At 45.6% G+C, this 23577-nt stretch overlaps 1 protein-coding gene across 1 annotated transcript in view; it reads left to right on the top strand.

Annotated features, from left to right (window-relative positions):
• Window positions 1-23577, top strand: part of SCN4A (sodium voltage-gated channel alpha subunit 4) — a 58432-nt gene that overhangs the window by 5346 nt on the left and 29509 nt on the right. Inside the window, exons 6-14 of the mRNA XM_036754765.1 lie at window positions 1628-1909; window positions 3420-3483; window positions 4025-4166; window positions 6694-6912; window positions 8095-8187; window positions 8660-8714; window positions 11943-12181; window positions 15335-15508; window positions 17007-17363. Of these exons, the coding sequence (XP_036610660.1) occupies window positions 1628-1909; window positions 3420-3483; window positions 4025-4166; window positions 6694-6912; window positions 8095-8187; window positions 8660-8714; window positions 11943-12181; window positions 15335-15508; window positions 17007-17363 (1625 nt within the window). The remainder of the gene's footprint in view (window positions 1-1627; window positions 1910-3419; window positions 3484-4024; window positions 4167-6693; window positions 6913-8094; window positions 8188-8659; window positions 8715-11942; window positions 12182-15334; window positions 15509-17006; window positions 17364-23577) is intronic.

Below are 23577 nucleotides of genomic sequence, written 5' to 3'. Positions count from 1 at the left end.
AGAGCTGGAGACGCTTGGACATGAATTATAAACTAGATTGTTCCGAAGAAGCTCACATTTTACTTGGGGAATAAAACCCTCTCTAGCCCTAAATGTATAGATCTATGATTCTGTATTTAAGGAAAGAGAGAAAGAAGAAAAGAAAGAAAGAGAGAGAGAGTAGAGAAAGAAAGAAAGAAAGAAAGAAAGAAAGAAAGAAAGAAAGAAAGAAAGAAAGAAGGAAGGAAGGAAGGAAGGAAGGAAGGAAGGAAGGAAAGAAAGAAAGAAAGAAAGAAAGAAAGAAAGAAAGAAAGAAAGAAAGAAAGAAAGAAGGAAGGAAGGAAGGAAAGAACAAAAGAAAGAAAGAAGGAAGAAAGAAAGAAAGAAAGAAAGAAAGAAAGAAAGAAAGAAAGAAAGAAAGAAGGAAGGAAGAAAGGAAGGAAGGAAGGAAAGGAAGGAAGAAAGGAAGGAAGGAAGGAAGAAGGGAAAGAAGGAAGGAAGGAAGAAAGAAAGAAAGAAAGAAAGAAAGAAAGAAAGAAAGAAAGAAAGAAAGAAAGAAAGAGAAAGAAAGAAGGGAAAGAAGGAAGGAAGGAAGGAAAGAAAGAAAGAGAGAGAAAGAAAGAAAGAAAGAAAGAAAGAAAGAAAGAAAGAAAGAAAGAAAGGAAGGAAGGAAGGAAGAAGGGAAGGAAGGAAGGATTTCTTAAGCAGCTTCTATGTGTCAAGCACTGTGTTAAGTGCTTTACAAATATTAGCTCATTTGAGCTTCACAAAAATCCTGGATGGGAGGTGCAATTATCTCTGTTTTATAGTTGAGGACCCACTGAGTGTCTGTACATATGGTGACCAAGCAGAGAATAAGTCAAGGTAGCATTTAATCAAGTATAAAGAATGTGATTGTGTCTAGGAGACTGGATCTGAAGTTGGTCAGTCAACAAACATTTATTAAGCACCTACTGTGTGCCAAGCACTGTGCTAAGCAGTGGAGATTCAAAGACAGGCTAAAATAGTTCATGCCCTCAAGAAGCAGTTAGGTGGCACAATGGATAGACTATTGGACATAGAGCCAGGAGATCCTAAGTTCAAGACCAGTCTCAGATACTTACTAGCTGTGTGACTCTGGAGAGGAGACAACATGTAAATAATTAGGTACAAACAAGATATATAGGGTGGAAATGGAAAGTAATGAGAGGGAAGTCAGGAAGACTTTGGGTTTAAATCTCACCTCAGATATTTACTCACTGAGTAATCTTTGACAGGTCATTTAAATCTCTCTGAACTTTTCTTCATCTGTAAGATGGACGTAATAATGCCTCCTATCTTACAGTGCTATGGTAAAGATAAAATGAAATCATGCATGTAAAGTATTTTAAAGCATAATATGAATGTGACCTGTTATTATGAGATAGTCTAAAGTCTAATAATCTATGAGAAACAAGACCAAGAATGTACAAAACTAGGAAATAATTGGAGTGGGTTAGAGTTCATCTAGGAAGGCTTCATGAAGAGAATGAGTCTTTAAGCTGGGTCTTGAAAGAGGTTGCTGATGCAGAGAACAGGGGTCAGAGCATGGTGAGTTCAATAACGGGAGAGGGAAGCTATTCCCTAGTGCACCCCCATGCATGCCCACCATAACCACCATCTTGTCTAGGACTGAAGACAATCGTAGGGGCGCTGATCCAGTCAGTGAAGAAGCTGTCAGATGTGATGATTCTCACAGTCTTTTGCCTGAGTGTATTTGCCTTAGTGGGGCTGCAGCTCTTCATGGGGAATCTGAGGCACAAGTGTGTGAAATGGCCACCCCCCATTGGTGACATGAATGAGACTTGGTATGACAACGGGACGGCCTTGTTCGGCAATGAGACAGGTTTTGGTAACGACACAGGATACAGCAACTTTACCTTTGACTGGGATGCCTACATCAATGATGAAGGTGAGAGGGGCTAGGCCACCAGAGCTGTAATTATGAATTTTTGTGCCCAGGGCAAGTGACCAGAAAGAATGAAACCTCAGCTGGGGTATAAGGAAGGGGACTGGCTGGGAGGGGTAGAGGAAGGGGGAACAGAAACCTCAGAGCATGGACTTCAGGATGCTATGGAACTTGGGCTAGGGTAGGGAGGTAGAAATGGCACTGGATGGGGAGAAGAGGGTAAAGTAACCCTAAATGCCAATGCTCCAAAGAATTCCAAGTGATGTCAGTGCCTGCAAATTAAATGCCTTAGGACAAACCTCTGATTGCCCTTATATTAGTTACACTTCTGTTGGCCTCCTACCTTCAGGGAAGTCCTTTTCTCCCAATCTCTGTTTGTCTGGAATCCATACAGATACCCACTGACATTCAGCAACAGCATCTTATCTTCCCAGGAAGAGAAAGAGAGAAAAAGATCTGCATATTATATTTAGATATTATCTGCATACATGTAATATATATTATGTATATTTATATATGTACATGTGATATGTATACACATATGTATATGTGTGTATATACATGCAGTCAATCCTCATTATTCACAGATTCCATATTTGCAAATTTGCCTACTCAGTAAAATTTATTTTTAACCCCAAAATCAACACTCAAAATGCTTTTTTGGTCATTTGTACACATGTGAAGAGCAGCAAAAAATCTGAGTCACCCAATGGGAATGCTCCCAGCTGAAGTTCTTTTCTAGGTGTATTTAGTGCCGTGTTTTTCTACATTTTTGTGCCCTTTTTTGTGTTGATTTTGCTGTTTAAAATGGTTCCCAAACATAGTGCTGAAGTGCTCTCTAGAGTCCCTAAGCTCAAAAAGGCCACGATATATTTTATGGAGAGGACACATGCATTAGATAACCTTCATCTGGGCATGAGTCATAGTGCTATCGGCCACGAGTTCAGTGTTAAACAATCAACAATATGGTATGTCCAGAAAAAGGAAGAGGAAATTTGTCAATCTGTATATGAGGCCACTTTGGAAAGTGCTAAAGTAAATGTCGTGACCAGAGGCTCACAGGAACTTAGCCCTCTATTTCCACTAGGACCAATGGTTCAGTATTTCCCAATTCAGTGTTCAAGTTGACTTATAGAACATAACTACCATGAATGATGAGAACTGACTCTACATACATCTCTCCAGCATCATAGAAACACTTAGTGTCTCACCTGCTTTGTATTTCTCTAGCCACGCTGGACTCTGAGCTTCTGTCCCCTGAAGTCACATCCCTTGGAAATACTTAGACTGAGAAAGGGGCCTGAAGATGGGCAGAGGGGGAGGGAAAATGGGGAAGCAGGACAGTCAGAGCAGCCCCAGCTCCTTTCTCCCACTTGGGTGGGAAATAAGGAATATGAGCATGTATATATGTAATGTATTTATGTATGTTTATATACACACATATCCCAAAAACATGTTTGTATTCATGACATGCCTCCTCCATGACCTGTGATGCCCCTTACCCCCAACAAAGGGAACTTCTATTTCCTGGAGGGTGCCCCTGATGCCCTGCTCTGTGGGAACAGCAGTGATGCAGGGTGAGTGATACCAGGGGGAAGGAAGAAGTTACCACCAGGGACTGGAGATACTGAGCTAGAAGGGATGGGGAAGGCTAGGGGAGGAAGAGGGTCTGTCAAAGAAAAAGGGGCTGGTTGGGAACAGATACTGGGGATGGGGCTGTGGAAATCAAGACATGTAGAGAAAGGAGAAAATGATCCAGCTGGTACATGGGTGCCTGAGGGTGGAGGCAGTGCCTCTCGCTGGGCACCCCCAAGCTTCCCTCCATAGCAGAGCTATGAGAGCCCGAGAACCTAGGTGGCTCCTCTCCACAGCCCTTCTCTGGGGCTCTTTACCAGCCAGAAGCTCAAGCTCTTCCTCCCCTCCCAAGGCACTGACCTAAGTACAAAGATACTAGGAAGAGTCCTAATCCATCTTCTTCCTTCCTCCATGCCCCAAATCAGGGATTCCAAGACTACAAGCCCCTTAGTAGTAAGTAAAGGCTATACAGGCATGAAAGGCTGGAGGAAGCGATATCTAGACTCCATACATGCCCTGTTAACCTCCTTCCTTCCTTTCTAGGCACTGTCCTGAGGGCTACGAGTGCATGAAGGCAGGCAGGAATCCCAACTATGGCTACACCAGTTACGACACCTTCAGCTGGGCCTTCCTCGCCCTCTTCCGACTCATGACACAAGACTACTGGGAGAACCTCTTCCAGCTGGTATGCCCTGCCCCAAGACCCCCAACACCACTTTTCTCAGAGTAGGAAGGGCCCTCAGAGATTATCTAGTCTAGGAGACCACACTCCTTGTATAATTAGCTCCGTTTCACTCTCAGTTCTAAATCTTAAGAAGTCTCCCCCTTACATCTAGCAGAAATCTGCCTTCTCTCAGCTTCCATTGTATTTGGACCTAATTCTGACCTCTGAAGTCAAGAAAAACCAAGTCTAATCTGTTTCCCAGATGGTTTCTTCCTACCCTTACTCCCTTCCTGGGGACTCCTACCTCTTCTCCTACTTAGCTCTCCTGTGACCCACATTCGTAGCTTTCTTTCCTGTCTCTCTGGATCCTGGTACCAACACAATTGCCTTTTACTCCTCTTCCCCTTCCTTTGTCCTGGGGTATTTGGAGGGGGGCATTGAATGGCCTCTAAAGTAATGTCGATGGAAGGAGGAAACAGGAGAAGACCATGGTGTGTATATGTGTGAGTGCGTGCGTGTGTGTATACACGCACATATACACACACATACGTATAAGCTGAAGGTCAACCTATATATATGTGGTGGAGTGGGGGTGGGTTGTTAATGCTCTTGAGAAATAGGGCAGGGCTAGCACACACCTTGGAAGGGAGAGTGTAGGTGGCTCTGTTGAGTCTGACCAGGCTCTGCCTGAGGGGTCACAGGGTCACAAATTTAGATCTGTTAGGGACCACAGAGGCCAATTGATCCAAATCTCTCATTTTCACTTGAGGGACGGGGGCTTAGAGTTAAGAGAGTTTCCCAGGGACACAAAGCCAGGATATGTCAAGGGCAGGACTTCAGCTCAGATCTTCTTGCCCTTGAGGCAAGATGTCCCTCTACTAAGCTGATCTGTTCCTTCTCTGCCTCCCCCCTCCCAGGATGGTGCTGCAGGCCCCCCGAAGGAAGGGGCTCTCTTCATCAGGGTCTCTGGTTACACAGACTTTCAATTTTATTATTTATTTAATAGTTTCATTATTTTAATAGTTTTAAATTTTTAAGTATAATTTTAGTAGTTTAAAAATAATTTTAATCGTTTTATTGGGAGCAGCAGGCAGGAGAAGGGTATGATTGATTGGCAAGGAGCAAGTCAAGTACAGTTATTCCTTCCACATTGCAGCTTTCCCCATCACAGCTATGATACATTGCAGTTATGATACATCTTGGGTTGGCGTAAGAAATTAAATGGGAATTTTGGGGAAGTTTTGCAGGAACCACAGATGACACGCAAAGGCCAGCAGACAACATAGAAAAAGTTATAGAAACTCAAAATATATGTATGGTATTGTATAATGCTAACATAGTTTATCTTTTAATATCCTGATAACTCAGACTTCTCTGGTACTGAAGGAGGAGCCAAAAAACTTTACACGCCAATGTTCACCCCTAACCCCCACGATTTGGAAGGATAACTGTAATCTCCTTGAGATTTATCTATAAAACAGGGCTAGAAACCTCACAGAGTTGTGGGCCTCCAACGAGATAATGCCTTAAAGCGCTTAGTAAATTTCAAAGCATCACCAAAACATCCATTCTTCTGGCTGTGTTCCACAGTTAGTTGGGTGGTACAGGGAAGAGGTGAGCCCTGGGCCTGGAGTCAGGGGGTGCCTGCACCACCTAGCTAACTGTGGAACACAGCCAGGAGAATGGATGTGTAGTACTTCAGAATGCATAAAGTACTTTGGGAAGCACTTCAGGAAGCTTTGGAAACCTGAGTTCCAATCTAGCCTCAGACACTTCGTAGCAGTATGACTCTGGGCAAGTCATTTAACCTCTGTCTGTCTCCACTTCCTCATCTGAATGATAACGGCATCTTCCTCCCAGGATTGTTGTGAGGATCAAATGAGATGGCTGTAAAACACTTTGCCAACTTGAAAGCACTGTATCAATTATGACTATTACAATTATTGCCACATTACTATGTCAGGATGACGTGAGGAAAGTCTGCAGCCCAGGGTAAATTCCCCTCCAGCAAATTTAGGGGATGGTATTAAAAAAAACAGGAAAATTATAAAGAACAAACTTGCCCCAAAGAAGAGAGATGAGGCCCCCCTCCATACTTTACAGAGGCAGGGTGGGGGAACGGGATTTCATCGACACAGAATGTTGCATAGATGGTGTCAAGGGGTTGTTGTTGTGTTTGTTTTGTTTGTTTTTGCAACATATTGATCTGTTCTGGTGATTTCTTTTCTTTTCTTTGTCTTTTTTTTTTTAAAAATTCTTTGTTATAGAGATAGCTCTCTGGGAGGGGGAGGGAAAAGAAGGGATATGACAGGAAATATAGTCGATGAAAAAAATTTAAATCTATTTTATAAAAAGGAAAAGAGTCAAACAGGATGGGCAGGCACACCAGAGGGCATTCCCCACACTGATGAGGTCCCAGGCTCACTGTGGTATTGGCACACTAAGGCTTCTTGGTGTCAACGTTGCCCTGGTGATTGTTGTTGGGTGAGCGAGGTCATGCTTAAAGAGGGAGTCACAGGACATCCCCCTTCCTCCCCAATTCCTGCAGACCCTTCGGGCGGCTGGCAAGACCTACATGATCTTCTTTGTAGTCATCATCTTCCTGGGCTCCTTCTATCTCATCAACCTCATCCTGGCCGTGGTGGCGATGGCCTACGCAGAGCAGAATGATGCCACCTTGGCAGAGGAGCAAGAGAAGGAGGAGGAATTCCAGCAGATGCTAGAGAAACTCAAGAAGCACCAGGAGGAACAGGAGAAACTGGTCAGTGTTCGGGCTGGGGGACAGACCTGAAGCTGGGTCCTGACCCCCTGGGCCGACATTTCCTCTTGGGTGGGATGACGATGAAGGAGGTATGGGGTGGGGGTAAGGGAGGGCAAAGAATAGCAGGCACAGAGAGAGAGAGAAAGAATAGAGGGTCCTGACCCAAGACATTACAGGGGAAATGGGGTGGTGTTGGTGCTAGAGAAGGAGATTCCTGGACTAGATGTCAAGAAACCTGGGGTTTTAGATTTGACTTTCTACAGCCCTCCCTCACTACAATCCAATTCATTTGTAAGTCATGGCATCATCTTCCTGATGTCATGGTCCTCTTCGAGAATGAAGGACAAACCACACACACAAGCTGACCGTATGACCCTGGGTAGGTCCCTTCTCTTCTTTGGGTCTCCTTTAAATAAGATTGTTAAGCTAGATGAAGAGTTATAAACTTGGGGTCCCTAAACTTGTTTTTTTAAAAATATTTTGATGTTTCTATTTCAGTATAATTGGTTTCTTTTATTATTTTATGGATTTTATTTTATATATTTAAAACATTTTTCTGAGAAGAGGCCCAATGGCTTTACCAAGCTAATTTGAAAAAAATTAAGAACCCCTAGGCTAAATGATCTGAGGTCTCTTCCAACTCTGACATTTTGACAATATATGTATTTATCTCTAGGCCAGTCTTGGTCCAAAAGGCCCAGAGATGCATTTCATTAGAGAATGTGGTTGTGCCTCATATCTTTAGACAAATTATTAGGAAAAGCAAGGTTTGGGTGCTGTGTGGTCTGTGGAGGAGGAGCTGGCCTAAATACAGAGAATAGAGGAGCAATCCCTCTCCCTTTATGTTCTTAACCCACAAAGACATCACCTTTGCAATGTCATTGGTCCTCTTCAGGAATAAAGGACCAACCACAACCCACAAAGAGCAGAAACAGGAATGAAAGTAGAGTGGGATCTGCTCAGATTCATAGACTTGACCCAATGCCATCCTTTTTCCAACCATCCAAAATCATGCTGATGTTCAAGATGCAGGGTCTACATGGTTCGGAGTTACCTGAAGTTGGGATTCCCATCCTTTGTCATCTTTCTGCTCATGCCTAAGCCAAGGGGAGAGTGAGTTGCAGGAAACAGAACAGGGTTCATAGTTTAAGGGAAGACCTCACCTAATTCATCCTTGATGGTTTATAGGCTCAGGCAGCCCTGGAGAGTGGTGAGGGAGATGGGAACCAGATGCAGGGGAAAGATTGCAATGGCGGCCTGGATACAGAAGAGGTACGATCTGTCCTGGGATGTAACATGTCTCTTCAGTCTGGGGTCAGGTGGGGAGGTGTCTAGCTTTGAATGGAAGATTTAAAGGCAGAGGGGAGGGGGGACAGCTGCAACACTGATCTCCTGGGTGGGAGGTAGGGGGGCAACCCTATTATTCAAAAGTGCCAGAACTATTCATTGATATCTTGCTCCTCTCACACAACAATTATTCTGCTTGCTGCGTGGTCATCCATTTAGCTCAAAGAGGATCTGAGGAATTCACCTTACTAACACAATGACCCTGGCACCCTAATCTGATTCCCAGGCCTGTTGTTCAGTCTATTAAAATCCTCAATTGGGCTCTGCATGGAAGCAGGTGGCTATTCTAGCAGATGAGAGGACTCCCTACAATTCTTCCTCCATCTCTGGCCCTACCCCATCTGTGCCTTCTGGCCTTTCTAATTCAACTCTTTTCTTTCTGCAGTCTCGAAGGAGACCATCCCAGAACCCCCAAAGACAAAGCTGCAGCATGGAAAGCGCCATCTCGGATGCCATGGAAGGTGAAGGGCCCATATTTTGGGACATGCTTGATACCCCCCTGGTCCCCTCCTCATCTTCCTAGGGCCCACTGCCACATGACTGACCTGAGTAGTTTTGGCTTCAGGGCAGGTCAGCAAGGAAGGACCAGGCCAAGTTGGACTTTTAGGACAACCGTAACCTAATATTAGAGCTGAAGAAATGGCTATGATAAATATAGTCACAGCTTAGTTGGACCCAGCACTGGCCACAGGGCCCAGCAGCTCTGGGGGCCACTGGCTTCCAGGCAGGAATGGGGGAGGGGAGGTGACAAGGGGATGGGGAAGGACAGTCTAATAATACTAACCAGGAAGGACCACATTTCCGGAAACCAGAAACCTCTACCCCCAGGAATTCCAGGGCAAGGGGCAAAAGTAGAGCCCTCCAAGTGCCATACTTCACCATCCACAACCCAAACAGGAAGTTAGATGGAGAAGTCATTACCTTCCCCAACCTGGGCTCAGAGGAAGAATGGGGACTAGACAACGAAGCAGGCAAATGGATTGGTAGACTAGTACAGGACTAGCACTGACCCCTTCCATCTAGGCTAGGTTGTGCAGAGAAGGTATAGGGAACAAACAAGATTATTCTCTATGATCTCTCTGTGGTTCATTCTGCCATCCTCTTCCCCGCCAGTTTCTCTGAGAAAAACATAATCCAACAATGTAGCTATCCTTTGGACGGCAAGGGTTCCTGGCCTTTGCGTGTATGTGTGTGTGTGTGTGTGTGTGTGTAGTCTGGTAAACCCTATGGACCCCTTCTCAGAGTAATGTAATTAAATGTATAAAACAAAATAAGTAGGATTGCCAATGAAACCAATTATTTGAAATTTAGGGGAAAAAAATCCACGGTCCCTAGGCTAAGAACCTTATAAATAGTTAGTCAGACTTCCAACTATAGAAATATATATTTATATATTCTATATATTATTATATTCTATATTCTATATATATGTATAGAATATTTATTCAAAATACTAATGAGTAGGGAAGAGCCTGATATCCCAATTCAATCTAATTCAATTTAACAAAGTTTTATTAAGCACCTGCTGTGGTATCAGATATTGTGTAAGCCAAAAAACAAAGAATAACACCTTCCCACATTATCCTCACTCCAAGCGGGTTTTTTTGTTTTGTTTTGTTTTAGCCCCATCCCTCCGCTCTAGAATGGTGAGATTTCAATCCCTCAAAATTCACCATTCAAAGATATTGACAATAATCACACATACTTCTTCAATATTTCCTCAGTGGATCTAGGATCTCATTGATGTGGGCACTTTTACCAATGATACAGCTCTCAACTCATTCATATCCTGTAGTCTGCTGTGATTCTCATCCATGTTTCCCCATAGATCCCCTATAGTTTGGTATGCAAATTTATTGGATCATTTCCTGGTTAGTGTAACATTTGAGCTGTCTTATCTCTTTCTCTTCATCCTATGCCTGATTGGCCCAACTTCTTTTCCAAAGTACATAGGTTTGCTTAATAGTATTTTTTCCAATTACATGTAAAGATAGTTTTTCAACATTCATTTTTATAAAATTTTGAGTTCCAAATCCCTCTCCACCAAGACAGCAAGCAATCTAATATAGGTTATAAATTAACAGTGGTGGAATTCAAATGAATTAACAATCAGGTCTCCACAGAAACCAGTCGAGGCCCCGCCCCTGCTGCTAACATGGTGGGCACAGGCCCCACCTCTGGCTCATGGAACTCAACCTAAAATTAGGTACCAGTTCTACCGAACCAATGCAAACCAGCTGAATCTCACCACTGGTTATACATATACAATCGTGTTAGACATGTGAAGTACATAGGTTTGGAAAAACATACAGGTTCAGAAGGAAGGAAGAAAGGAAGGAAGGAAGGGAGAGAGGGAGGGAGGGAGGAAGGAAGGAAGGAAGGAAGGAAGGAAGGAAGGAAGGAAGGAAGGAAGGAAGGAAGGAAGGAAGGAAGGGAGGGAGGAAGGAGGAAAGGAAAGAGGAAGGAAGGAAAGAAAGAAAGGAATAAAGAAAAAGGAAGGGAGAAAGGATCAGAGCTATGCTTTAGGAGGATTAATCTAGCAATGGTACATAGGATAGATTGGAAGGGGAAAGATGAAATAAAAAGACCCCCTGGGAAATGACTGCAGTGGTAGAAGTGTGAGCTAGTAGTTAGCAAAAGGAATGGCAAAGAAAAGATAGAGTCAGCTTGTGGCTGGAAGAATGGTGAGGACATTGGCCAAAACTGGAAAGTCAGGAGGAGGAGCCAATTTCAGGAAGATGATCCATTAGGATACCATGAGTCTGACATGGCATCCTGGCAATGTTGAGCAGGTAGCTGGGAATGTAAGTGGAGATGCCATATCTACCCCAGAGTGCTTCTTAAACTTCGAGTCCCAACCCCACATGCAGTCTTGACCCACAGTCTAAGAAGTGCTGAAGGGGTCTCAAGTGGAAAAAGTTTAAGAACAAGATTTTAAAGAACCTTCCTTCACCCTTACTCACTGTCTGCTTGAAGCTTTAAGCCTTCCTAATAATAATTTGATTTGTCACAAAATAAATACCTACATCCCATAGAGAGTGAGACTTTCTGACATTAAAGATGTTTGGGCATTTGTAAAAATTTATAATATGTATCCCTCATTACATTCTGCTGTGGGCCACACTGCCTCTAGGTCAGGCAGACAAGAAAGGGACATGGGGAATGTTTGGTAAATAATTATATTATCCTATTAATATTATTATGTGCATATGCATGACAAATTATGAAACTTACTTCCTTTCAAATTGAATAGGGGGCATGGGAAGGTTTACTGAAAGTCAAGATGCATTGGGACCAAAAATGTCAGGGACCCCTGTCCTAGGTGCTGCTAATCTCATCTACCCAATCTCCCTTCCCTAACTCTCAGGTCGAGGTGATGCTCTTTTCTAATCAAAGGATTTCCTGAAGTCAAGTCTTTCTGCCCTTTGATGTATGGTTCTAAATTCCTCCTCCTTTACCCTGGGTGGAGGGGAGATGGAGGGAGAACACTTCCTTTTCTATCGTCGTGTCCACTCACAAGAAATATGGAAATCTCTCTAAATATCTTCTGAAAGAATCTAGCTATGCCTGTTCCTCATTCCTCCTCATGGACAGAGTTTCCCCTTGTCCCCAACTGATTCCAAAATGGGAAGGAGGGATAGTGGGCCTGAAACACCTTGAGCTTTTTTCTTCCTACCCCCTACCCCCAGAGTTGGAGGAGGCCCATCAGAAGTGCCCGCCATGGTGGTACAAGTGTGCCCATACACTGTTGGTGTGGAACTGCTGTGCTCCGTGGGTGAAGCTAAAGAAGATTTTATACCTGATTGTCATGGACCCCTTTGTGGACCTCGGCATCACCATCTGCATTGTGCTCAACACAGTCTTCATGGCCATGGAGCATTACCCCATGACTCCCCAGTTTGAGCATGTGCTCTCCGTGGGCAACCTGGTACAGAGCGGGATAGGGGGATGGAGGGATTTCTGTGGAGAAAGGGAGCAGAGGGATGGGTGGGTGTGGTGAATTTCTGAGTGTATGCAGGGGAGCATTAGAGGGGAGGTCTGTGGGTAAATAGGAGGATGCATGAATGAATGGTGAAGCATGCAGTAAATGCTCATTATCAGCAAAGCATTGTGTTAAATGTTGGGGGTACAAATAAAAAAGCAAGGCAGTTCCTGTTCTCAAGGCATGCCCATTCTAAATGAGAGGTGGTTAAACCAGATGGCTTATGAGGTTCTGTCTAGCTCTGCATCTATGGTCTATAATGGGGGACACCACACATGGAAAAAGTTTCAGCTGCAAATCAGATGGAAAGGCCAGGTGGTCCTTAGGGTGCAGATGGCAAGACTTTTTATTTAGAGTCATTTCCACTGAGAAATCCATATCTGCTTCTGATGATGAATCATTTGACAATGCTGAGGATTTTAGTGGTGACTGTTTTTTTAACCAGATTTTCAGGAAGTGTATCCCCCTTAGGGGGTACAGCTAAGTGACACACTGGTTAGAATGCATGGCCTGGAGTCAGGAAGACTCATCTTTGTGAGTTCAAATCCAGCTTCAGACACTTACTAACTGGGTGACCCTGGGCAAGTCACTTCACTCTGTTTGCCTCAGTTGCCTCATCTGTAAAATGAACTGGAGAAGGAAATGGCAAACCCACTCCAGTATCTTTGCCAAGAAAACCCCAAATAGGGTCAAAAAGAGTCATATCTGACTGAAACGACTGAACAAAAAACTTCCTTAGGAGGTGGACCCTGCAGTACCTAAAGAGGGAGTTAGTTTCCAGGTCCAATCTCCATGAGGGCTTCTTCTCTGGAGGAAGGCTGCAGAGGTCTGGCTTTAAGCAGAGCTGGGATGAGGGGGCAGGGTGGGAGGGAGTTGCTATTCCCTGGGCTCTTGGGTTTATCTGCCCATTGCTGGCATGTGTAACAGAGATAGCGAAACATGTCTCTGCTACTTATCATCCCTATGGATGGCCGTATGGATCTTGGGCAAAGTCACTTCTTTTAGGACTTCAGTTTCTTCATCTCTAAAATGAGGCTGTTAAATTACTGGGATGATTTCTGAGGTTCCTTCTGGCTCTAAACCTCTGAGCCTCATCTGGAGGTGTCTCTGGAGGATGTCTGTGATTATGTAGATGATGGTATGGGTATGTGGATGTCTGTGGGAATGTCCTGAGGAAGTATCTGGAGGTATATATAGTTATGTGTGAAAGTTCTTGGAGATGTCTGGGCAACCTAAGTTACTGAGAGTATGATGGGTCTTTGGTGCTAGCCTGTCTTGGAGAAGGGGATCCATGTCCCAGGGTGCTGGTTCCTTCCTGGAACAGGGGATACAGAGGACGGATGATGTACAGTGTGCCTATGGAACATGCAGATTCTCAGAATAAGGGACATGAGGGCCTAGGAATTATCAGGCTCCAGAGTCTCCTCTTTTTCCACTCTCTAGTCCTAAGGTTTCCAGGCTTGCCAGTCTGCCCCAATTTCCCTTCCCCACCCTCCCTCTCTATTGTTGACATGCACTGATCTCTGTGCTTATCCCCTCACCATTAGAAGCATTAGCACCTCATTCCCAGCCCTTGCTGGGAGCCAGGCCCAGACAAAGGGAAGCCGAGCCTACCCTGGTCCTTGTTTTAACTCCTACCACAATGGATTTGGGAAGGGATGGGTCCTGAGAAACCTCCTATGTGGGGAGGGAAGAGATACCAAGAAAGAATGGGAATCAGGCCTGGGCCTAGAGTAAAACCTCAGAGATAAAGGCCTCAGGGGTGAGAGCTGGGGTATAGATGGAGGGACAAGCAGGGGGACTGTGACTGCCAAAGGGGCCCTGTGGAATTTCCATCCAGAGACACAGGATCAGGTCTGGAAATGGGTTTTCCCTTTGATTAAGCCACACAGCTGTTCTAGGGTGTGTTCCACTGGCCGGTCCCTGGACCTTTGCTGTTTTCTGTGGTCTAGGCACCTGCTATGCCCAAAGAAGGCCCCCAAAAAGGGCTTCAGTGTATGCCTGAGGCAGGTGGGGAAAGAGGTCCTTCTGAGGGCCCATCTGCGTCCAAGGGTTAGGACTTGAGCCCTCTCCCCATATGGCTTTGAGGCTAAGCAGCTCAAATCCCAGTATGAAATCAGGATCAGGGATCTAATTGACACCCGCAAGGATCAGGCTGCCTGGTCCCCTTAATAAAAGGATTTATTCTGTAAAACTTGACTCAGTCAAAAGGCTGAACCCAAGGACCTAGAAGGCCACACATGGCCTCGAGGCCGCAGGTCTCACACCCCTGGACCAGGGCTTTTGAAAAGGGTAGGTTCCACTTCCCTCATCTATGTCCCACTCTGCCCTAGAGGGCACCCCCTCCCCAACCCTGTCTCCCAAATTCTGTCTCAGGCGCACGGTCAGCAGCACCTGAAGTTTAATCAGGGCAAGAATGCTTTGGGTCCATACCAGATTTTCTTTGTGTACTTTGCACATAATAAGAGCTTAATCAATGCTTATTGAATTTGGCAGACAGGTGCAGAGGCCTCTGGGGCTGTGCCCATCTCTGTTCTCTTGTCACTGTTTCCTTCTAAGCCCGGGGAATAGATTGCTACTGAAGCTCACAGCCCTGGGTTCTCTTCTCTGATGTCCTGCGGTTCTCCAGAAACTGTAAGGAGAGGGAAAGGGAAAGGAAGGTAATAAGCATTTATATAGCACCTACTGTGTGCCAGACACCATGCTATGTACTATACAAATATTATCCTACTTGATCCTGACAACCCTAGGAGTCAGATGCTGTTACTATTTGCATTTTACAGTTGGGGAAGCTGAGGCAGACAAAAGTTAAGTGACTTGCCCAGGGTCACACAGCTCATAAATGTCCAAAGCAGGATTTGAACTCTGGTTTTTCTGATTCCAAACCCAGGGCATCATCAGTTACCGATGGGCACAGCCCCGGGCCCCTTCCTTGATGTCTTATGGCTGTTCAGAAGCCGTAAGGAGAGAATTCCAAGGGAGCAAGCTCAGAAGGGGAATTCTTGGCACCCATTTTATGCATTTGGGAGGGAGGGGATCATTCTGTGAATGCAGGGGAGGAGATTAGGGTCCCGTGGTGACTCTGATTGTTCTCCCCAGGTTTTCACAGGCATCTTCACTGCAGAGATGGTGCTGAAGCTGATCGCGATGGATCCCTATGAGTACTTCCAGCAGGGCTGGAACATCTTTGACAGTTTTATTGTCACCCTGAGCCTGGTGGAGCTGGGGCTGGCCAACGTGCAAGGGCTCTCTGTGCTTCGATCCTTCCGCTTGGTATGTGCCTGGAATGCACCCCATTGTCCCATCTCTGTGTCTGCAAAGACTCCCAAGTAATAGTGAATAATCCATGGATAGAGTATAGCACACATGGAAGAGAGAAACGTGAAATAAGATGGAAAAGGTGGCCAGACAGAAGTCTTTGGTGCCAGCCTGAGGAGTCTGAATTTTGTTTAGTAGGTAATAGGGAGAAACAGAAGGGTTTTGAGCATGGGGCTGACATGATCAGATGTGTCATTATAGGAGACTGGAGAAGAAAGAGCCTGTAGGTTGAGAGGCTGCTAATCATAGTCAGAAGCTGGTTAGGAAGCCGTTTGCTAGGGCAGTGGCAATGGAAATAAAAAAGAAAGAGACATTAAAATATTTCCAGAAATGGAATCGACTGGACTTGGTAACTGGACATAGATTGTGAACTCCTCAAGGGCAAGGAGTCCGTCTTTTGCTTTTCTTTGTATCCCAAGAATTTAGCACAGTGACTGGCACCTAGCAGGAATTTAATAAATGTTTATTGATTGACTGACATAGGACTTAAAAGAGAGGGAAGAATTAAGGACAGCAATGAGATTTAAGCCTGGGTGCGTGGCAGTGCCATTAACAGAAAGAAGAGAACCAGAGTCAATCTGGAGTGGAAAAATGATCATTTCTGTTACGAGCATGTTAAGCTTGAGGATTCATTGAATTTGAATCCAAATTCTTGGGATGTAGAACTTGTATAAACTTGATAACAGGCAGGTAGTTGGCGAAGAGGAAAGCACCCAGGGCCTGGAGGCAGAAAGGCTCCTCTTCCTGAATTCAAATCCAACCTCAGACATTTAGTAGCTGTGTGACTCTGGGCAAGTCATTTAATCTCATTTACCTTAATTTCCTTATCTGTAAAATGAGCTGGAAGAGATGGCAAACCTCTCCAGTATCTTTGCCAAGAGAACCCCAAATAGGGTCACAAAGAGTGACTGAACAACAAACTTGGTAATCATTCAATCTCTTTGGACCTTGGTTTCCTTATCCATAAAATAAGGGGACTGGAATAAATTATCTTTAAGGTCCCATTCAGCTTTAAATGCTATGAAAACTGGTTAATTGCAGGACTTTGAACTAAAATCCTTTTGACCCCACCCTGTCTTGATACTCTTTCCCACTCCTGTCAGGATAGGATCTCCCAGAGGATGGGGACATATGGTTTCCCATAGGCAAGAAGGGTGTGTGCTCTATCAAACTAGGAGTTCATCAAAGATGGCCATGTTTCTCCCCTACAGCTCAAGATGGGGGAACCATCTTTTTTTTGGAGGGGGGAAGGCAGGGCAATCGGGGTTAAGTGACTTGCCCAAGGTTACACAGCTAGTAAGTGTGTCAAGTGTCCGAGGTCACATTTGAACTCAGGTCCTCCCGACTCCAGGGCCGGTGCTCTACTCACTGCACCACCTAGCTGCCCCGGGAGACCATCTTAATAAAAGAGGTTCATCTGTTATGTTTTCATTAATTCATCCTCTGTCCCCAGATGAGAGTCTTCAAACTGGCCAAGTCCTGGCCCACACTGAATATGCTCATCAAGATCATTGGCAATTCTGTGGGGGCCTTGGGAAATCTGACGCTGGTGTTGGCCATCATCGTCTTCATCTTCGCCGTGGTGGGCATGCAGCTCTTTGGGAAGAGCTATAAGGAGTGCGTGTGTAAGATTAATCCCAGCTGCACCCTGCCCCGCTGGCACATGCATGACTTCTTCCACTCCTTCCTCATTGTCTTCCGAATCCTGTGTGGCGAGTGGATCGAGACCATGTGGGATTGTATGGAGGTGGCTGGTCAGCCCATGTGCCTCACCGTCTTTCTCATGGTCATGGTCATCGGGAATCTTGTGGTGAGTAAGGGGAAGGGGAAGAGGGAGGAAGGGAAGAGCCCCCAGCTCCTACATTCCCACAGAATCATAGACTATTAGAGGTAGAAAGGACTTTAGAGATCATTTTTCTAGTTCAGCTGGGATCACTGAATGGAAGAGAATGAGAATTTGAGGCAAATGTGACCCTTTAAATGGTTGCAATCCAGGTCTCCTGACTCCCAAGCCAGAGTTCCTTGTGCTATCTTGTGCTGCCTCTCGTCAAACACATCTTCATCCTCCCAGTTTCCCTCACCCCCTTATTTGACCTGGAAATGGGTCAAAACAAATCTCTCTCTTCCCTCCCCCAACACTAAGCTCCATCTGTTCCCTATGAGTCAAGGTTTGGTATGTGGGGTTGTTTGGGAAAGGGAGCAGAGGATGGTTGGAAGAGGGAAGGGAATACAGTGAGGGATTGGGCACATTGTCCCGCTAACCAATATTTAATTGGTGACATGTGGAGGGGATATTTCTCCCTCCCAACCCTGGAGGCATCCCTTGCCCAGAGTGATGGCATAACACCCCCACGACCCCACTGGGAGTACCCTATAACCTAGCACAGCAGACAGACAAACTTGGGTACTAGCCCCATGGGGGAAAGTGGGGCACCCAACTCCTGCTGTCTGCTGTGCCTTGCCACGTGCTATATGCCCAGCTGGCCTTCTGTGGTGGTGGTGGTGGTGGTGGTGGAGGGGCTCATTCCACATGTGTGAAATTCTTGGGTTGCTGGGTCAGCATCTTTCAAATGCCTTACAAATGCTGATCGCTGGGTGGGGAGAGGGAGAAGGAGGTACCACTGGGGGAAAAGGAAAGGGAAGGGAAGGAGAGACCAGGCCCTTAAAGGCAATAGGAAAGAGGAACCTTTAGGTTGGTTCTAGAAGGCAGGTAATGCCTTGAAAGGAGCATAGAGAAAGAAGTTTAACCAGCATTTGTGTTATGGAGGAGGAGGAAGAGGCAGGGGAAAGACAGAAAGAGGGCTTTCACAACAACCATAACAGCTAGAACTTACATAGCACTTGTCTTTATAGATTATTTCATTTAATCTTCACAATAGCCCTATGAAGCAGGTATAATGATTATCCCCATTTTAAAGATGAGGAAATGAAGGCTCAGATAGGCCAAGTAAGTGTTTGAGGCAGGATCTGAGCTCAGGTCTTCCTGGTTCTTAGTCCAACACTATCTTATGCCCCATTTCTGGCTCTAACAATCTCTTACTATCCTATCAGGGCAACTAGACTGCAGTGGATAGGGTGTTGGTCTTGGAGTCAGGAAGACCTGAGTTCAAATCTGGCCTCAGATATTTACTAACTGTGTGACCCTGGACAAGTCACTCTACCCCTGTCTGCCTCAGTTTCCTCATTGGTAAAATGGAGATAATAGCACTTACTTCCCAGGGTTGTGGGGAGGATTGAGAGGTAAGGATTGTAAAGTGCTTTGACCAGTACCTGATGCATAGTAAGCACTGTATAAATGTTAGCTGTTATTATTATTATTAATATAATTATTATCATTATTATTTTTGGGGAGAGACTCTGGCAGCAGGTGCAAGCATTGTCTTCCCCTCCAAGACCTGCTCTCTGCTCCCTCTTGCTATGTTTTCATCCCCTTCCCAGAGCAAGGAGTATTTGAAGTGAAGATCTGGGGGTTTTGTATTATCTGGATCTGTCATTTCTTGGGTTCAAGGAACTCCCAATAAGGAAATTGCTTCCACCAATGCAAATCAGTGACTATTCTGCAATTTACAGCATTACACAGTTGCTTGGGGACACTTATCTGTGATTATCTGAAGTAGTACTTGAAGGCAGGTTTTCCCAGACTCCAACCTTGCTGGACCAGGAGGGTTAGGATGTGAATGAAGACAGATTCACAGATCTATAGAGCAGGAACAGGGCTCAAAGGCCATCTAGTCCAACCCCCTCATTTTATGGATGAGAAAACAGAACCCCAGGGAGGTTGTGATTTGCCCAGGATCATAGTCAGTAAGCTTCCAAAGTAAGATTCGAACCCAGTTCCTCTGATTCCAGGGTCAGTCCTCTTTCAACTGTACCGTGATGGGCAGTAGGTATATTTGTGCCTCTATTTGTCAGGGCACATGTCTAAGGTCTTCATAGAATCATAGGATGTAGGGCCAAAAGAGAGATGACAGAAATAGTTTAATCTCACCAGAGACCAGTCGAAAGAACTAGGCATGTTTAATGTGGACTCAAGGGGAGCGGATGCCAGAGCTGCCTTTAAGCATTGGAAGGGCTGTCATGGTGAACAGATGAGTAGATGTCTTCAGTTTGGCTCTGGGGACAGAACCAATGGGGTTTGGAAATTGCAAAGAAGAAATTTTAGGCTTGAAGGCAAGGAAAATTTTAACACAGGTTTTGTTGACCAAAAATGGAATAGGCTGCTTCTGGAGGTGGTGGGCCCTCCCACCTTGGAGGTTTTCAAGTAGAGATTGGATAACTACTTGTTGGATGCATTGTGGCAGGGATTCCATTCTTGTGTGCATTGAACTAGGGCAGCTAGGTGGCACAGTGAAAGAGTATGGGGCCGGGAGTCAGGAATATTCACTCATCTTCATGAGTTCAAATGTGGCCTCAGACACATACTAGCTCTGTGATCCTAACCAAGTCATTTAACCCTGTCTGCCTCAGTTTCCTCACCTGTAAAATGAGTTGTGGAGAGGGAAATGGCAAACTACTCCAGTATCTTTGCCAATAAAACCCTAAATGGGGTCACGAAGAGTCAGACATGACTGAAAATGACAGAACAAAAATCGATTAAATCAGTTTCCTGCTGAGGTCCCTTCCAACTCTAAAGTTCTATGATATAGTCCAACACCCAGCGTTTTACAGATGAGGAAACTGAGGCTGACAGAGACTCGTCCAAGGTCACACCAAAGGGATTTCAAATCCTATGGCCATTTTCACTGCACTACCCTGTCAATTAATCAGGGTCAGGCAATACAGGAGCTGTACAATATGTACATTATGTGGACACAGTGTTTGCCAACCAGTGGTGCACTGTGTGTTCTAGATCCGTGTATACTTGTATGTTGGTGTGTGTCATAATAATGATAACAGTTAACACTTACATAGCACCTACTCTGTGCTGGGCACTCTGCTAAGCACTTCACAAATGTCTCATTTGATCTTTATAACAACGCTGGGAAGTATGTATTATTATTATGAGTCCCATTTGCCAGCATTGTATACATTTTTGTGTGTCTGTGGTTGTGTCTTGTCTTCATCTAGGAATGCGAGTTGTTTGGGGGAGGGGGGAAGGAAGGAAAGAGGCCATAATGCATATAATGCAATCCTATCCAATCCAGCAATCATTTAAGTGCCCTACTAGGTGTAAGGCACTGTGCTGGGGGCTAAGCAAAATGAGCAACAGTCCCTGCCCAAAAGAAATAGCCTGGGAGGATACAGCATGCATTGTGAGTGTACACATGTACGCATTTTATGTGATGGGGCAGGAAGAAGATATATTGGCAGGAGCGGCGATTCTGTCTGACTTAAGTGTTCAGGAAACTCCCAAGAACACACCTCCCCATGCCAATTCTCTCACAGTCCCCTTCTGTTTTAGCCCTTCAGTTCACACACTGAAGGACAGGACAGAGGCATTGTGATGACTGAGCTACTGTGCCCCCATCCCCCACCCCTTCTCCAGGATGGGCCATCTCTCCAGGAGGGGGTGGAGAACAGGTGTGCGTCTGGAGCGAAATATGCCACCAGCTGTAGGGACCCGGTGCCCCCCCCCAACTTCCCCCTCTCTGTGTCTACTGTCATTTCCTTTGGGTTATTATAGGAGAAGGAGAGGAAGTAACTCAGGGTGACACAGTAACCCTGCCCAGTCCCTGGCCCTACAACAGCCCCCAGTGTGAGAACCGTTCTTTTCAATCATACTCTACTCACCCACCCCCAACCTGCCCTACACACACACACACACACACACACACACACACACACACACACACACACCCCTACCCTGACTGAAGCAGCTATTTCTGTACCAAGGCAGGAGCCGTGCGCAAACCCTGCTGACCCAGAGAGCAGCTAATTCCCATCTCATATGTGCTTCTGGCAACTGGTGGCCACTCCACCCCCTACCCCAGCCCCCTGCTCTCCCCTTCTTGACAGCTGGGAGCCCTGATTTTGCCTGCCCCGCAGGAACAGAGGCATCAAGGGAGAAGGGCGGGGGAAAAACAGGGGCAGAAAGCAGAGGCAGGGGAGGGCAGGGGAGGGTCAGGGACTAGGGCCAGAGAAGGAAGGGGCAGGGACAAAGGGGCAATGAAGGATGGGGTAGAGACATGGGACAGAGGCAGGGGGAAAGGAGGGGAGATGAGAGGCAGGGGCAAGGAGGGAAAGGGGAAAAGAGAAGGGGAAGGGAAGGATATGGGCAGAGACAAGAGGCAAAGACAAGGAGGGAGAGGGCAGAGACAAGGGAGAAGGGCAGAGACAAGAGACAGGGGCAGGGAAAGACAGAGGCAGAGACAAGGAACTGGGGTCAAAAGAGGATAAGGTTAGAGACAAGGGACAGAGAGAGAAGGGGGAGGAGACAAGGGGCAGAGACAAAAAGGACAAGGCAGACGAGGGGAAAAGCCAGGGGCAAGGAAGGACAGAGACAAGGTGAAGGCGCAAGAGGAAGGACAGAATCAACTGTCCAGATCCAAAGGGATCCAGAGGGAGAGTCCTCCCAGAAACTGAGTCCAGCTAAATCTGTCTCTTTGTAGCCCATTGCTCCTAGCTCTGCCCTATAGAGAAAAGCAAAATAAATCTAAAACCTTCTTCCCTGTGACAACCTTTTAAATACTTGAAGTTGGCTTATGCCCTGCCTACTCCTCTTCTGTAGGCTAACCATCTCTGCTTCTTTCAATTGATCCCTATATGGCCCAGACTCATGACCTTTGCCATCTAGGTTTCCTCTCTCTGCCTGACCTCAAGCTTATCAATGTCCTTCTTAAAACATGGCTTCCCACACCTGAATGCAACATTCTGATCAGAGTATAGCAGGTCCGTCACCTCCTTAGCCTGGACACTATTCTTAATTCATCCTAAAACTGACTTAGGTGGTTTGTTTTGTTTCACTACTGTATTACACTGTTGACACATAGTGAGATTTCAGTCTGCTAAAAACAAAAACAACCCCAGATCTTTTGCAGAGGAAATGCTGTTTAGTTAGAAATTGACAAGGAAAGTAGGGGAGGAAAAGCCTTCCGAGTATGGGGATGAGCACAACAAAGGTACAGATGGATTCAGAGTTAACAAACTGACTGCTAAAGCAGAGGGGCTGAGTCAGGGAGTAATAGAAGGGTCATCCTGGGACATGGAATATCAGAAATCATACCTAGGGGGTGCAGGGCTCAGGGCAAAACACATATTGCATACCATTCCTACCAGTCTTGATCAATGTACCCAGATGAAAACTTATTTAATAAACTTCAAGGATGCTCTAAAAGGTGTGGGGGGAGCGGAGTGGAGGGGATGGTAGTTACATTCAGCCCACCAGAGTTCCCTCCCCCTTTATATGCTTTTATTGTTGTTCAGTCGTGTCTGATACTTCATGACCCCTTTTGGGGTTTTCTTGGCAAAGACATTGGAGTAGTTTACCATTTCCTTCTCCAGCTCATTTTACAAATGAGGAAACTGAGGCAAACAGGGGTAAGTGACCTGCCCAGGGTCACACAGCTAGTAAGTTTCTGAGGCCAAATTTGAATTCAGGTCCTCCTGATTCTAGGGCCAGAGTGCTATCCGCTGCACCACCTAGGTGCCTCTCCTGGCCTAGAATAATAAGATGTTAACTTGCCCAGGGCCACATAACCAGTATGTGTCAGAGGTGACACTTGAACCCAGGTCTTCCTGGCTTCAAGGACAGTTCTTTGTCCACTACACCATATGGCCTTTCACCTAAACGTTAACTGTTAGCGCCAGTCTCACCCAATGTCTCACTGAAGCTCAGGTAATCTGTGGTAGTCCTCTTACACACTCCCAAGAAATGGAAGAGGGGTGAGGAAAGAGGGATGTATGAATGAGGACTCTTCAGAAGCTTCCAGCAAAGGGGATTGGCTACAGATGTCAGGGTCTTTATAAGGAGATTGGGGGAAGTAACCTGAAATGAGAGAGGCTGCATAGCATAATGGATAGGGTATCAGACTTAAAATTAGGAAGACTGAGGCTCAGATCTTGCTTCAGACACTTACTAGCTATGT

Source organism: Trichosurus vulpecula, chromosome 4 (genome assembly GCF_011100635.1).
Source record: "Trichosurus vulpecula isolate mTriVul1 chromosome 4, mTriVul1.pri, whole genome shotgun sequence".
In the NCBI taxonomy this organism is placed as follows: domain Eukaryota; kingdom Metazoa; phylum Chordata; class Mammalia; order Diprotodontia; family Phalangeridae; genus Trichosurus; species Trichosurus vulpecula.
This window is presented reverse-complemented; position numbering and strand designations above follow the sequence as displayed.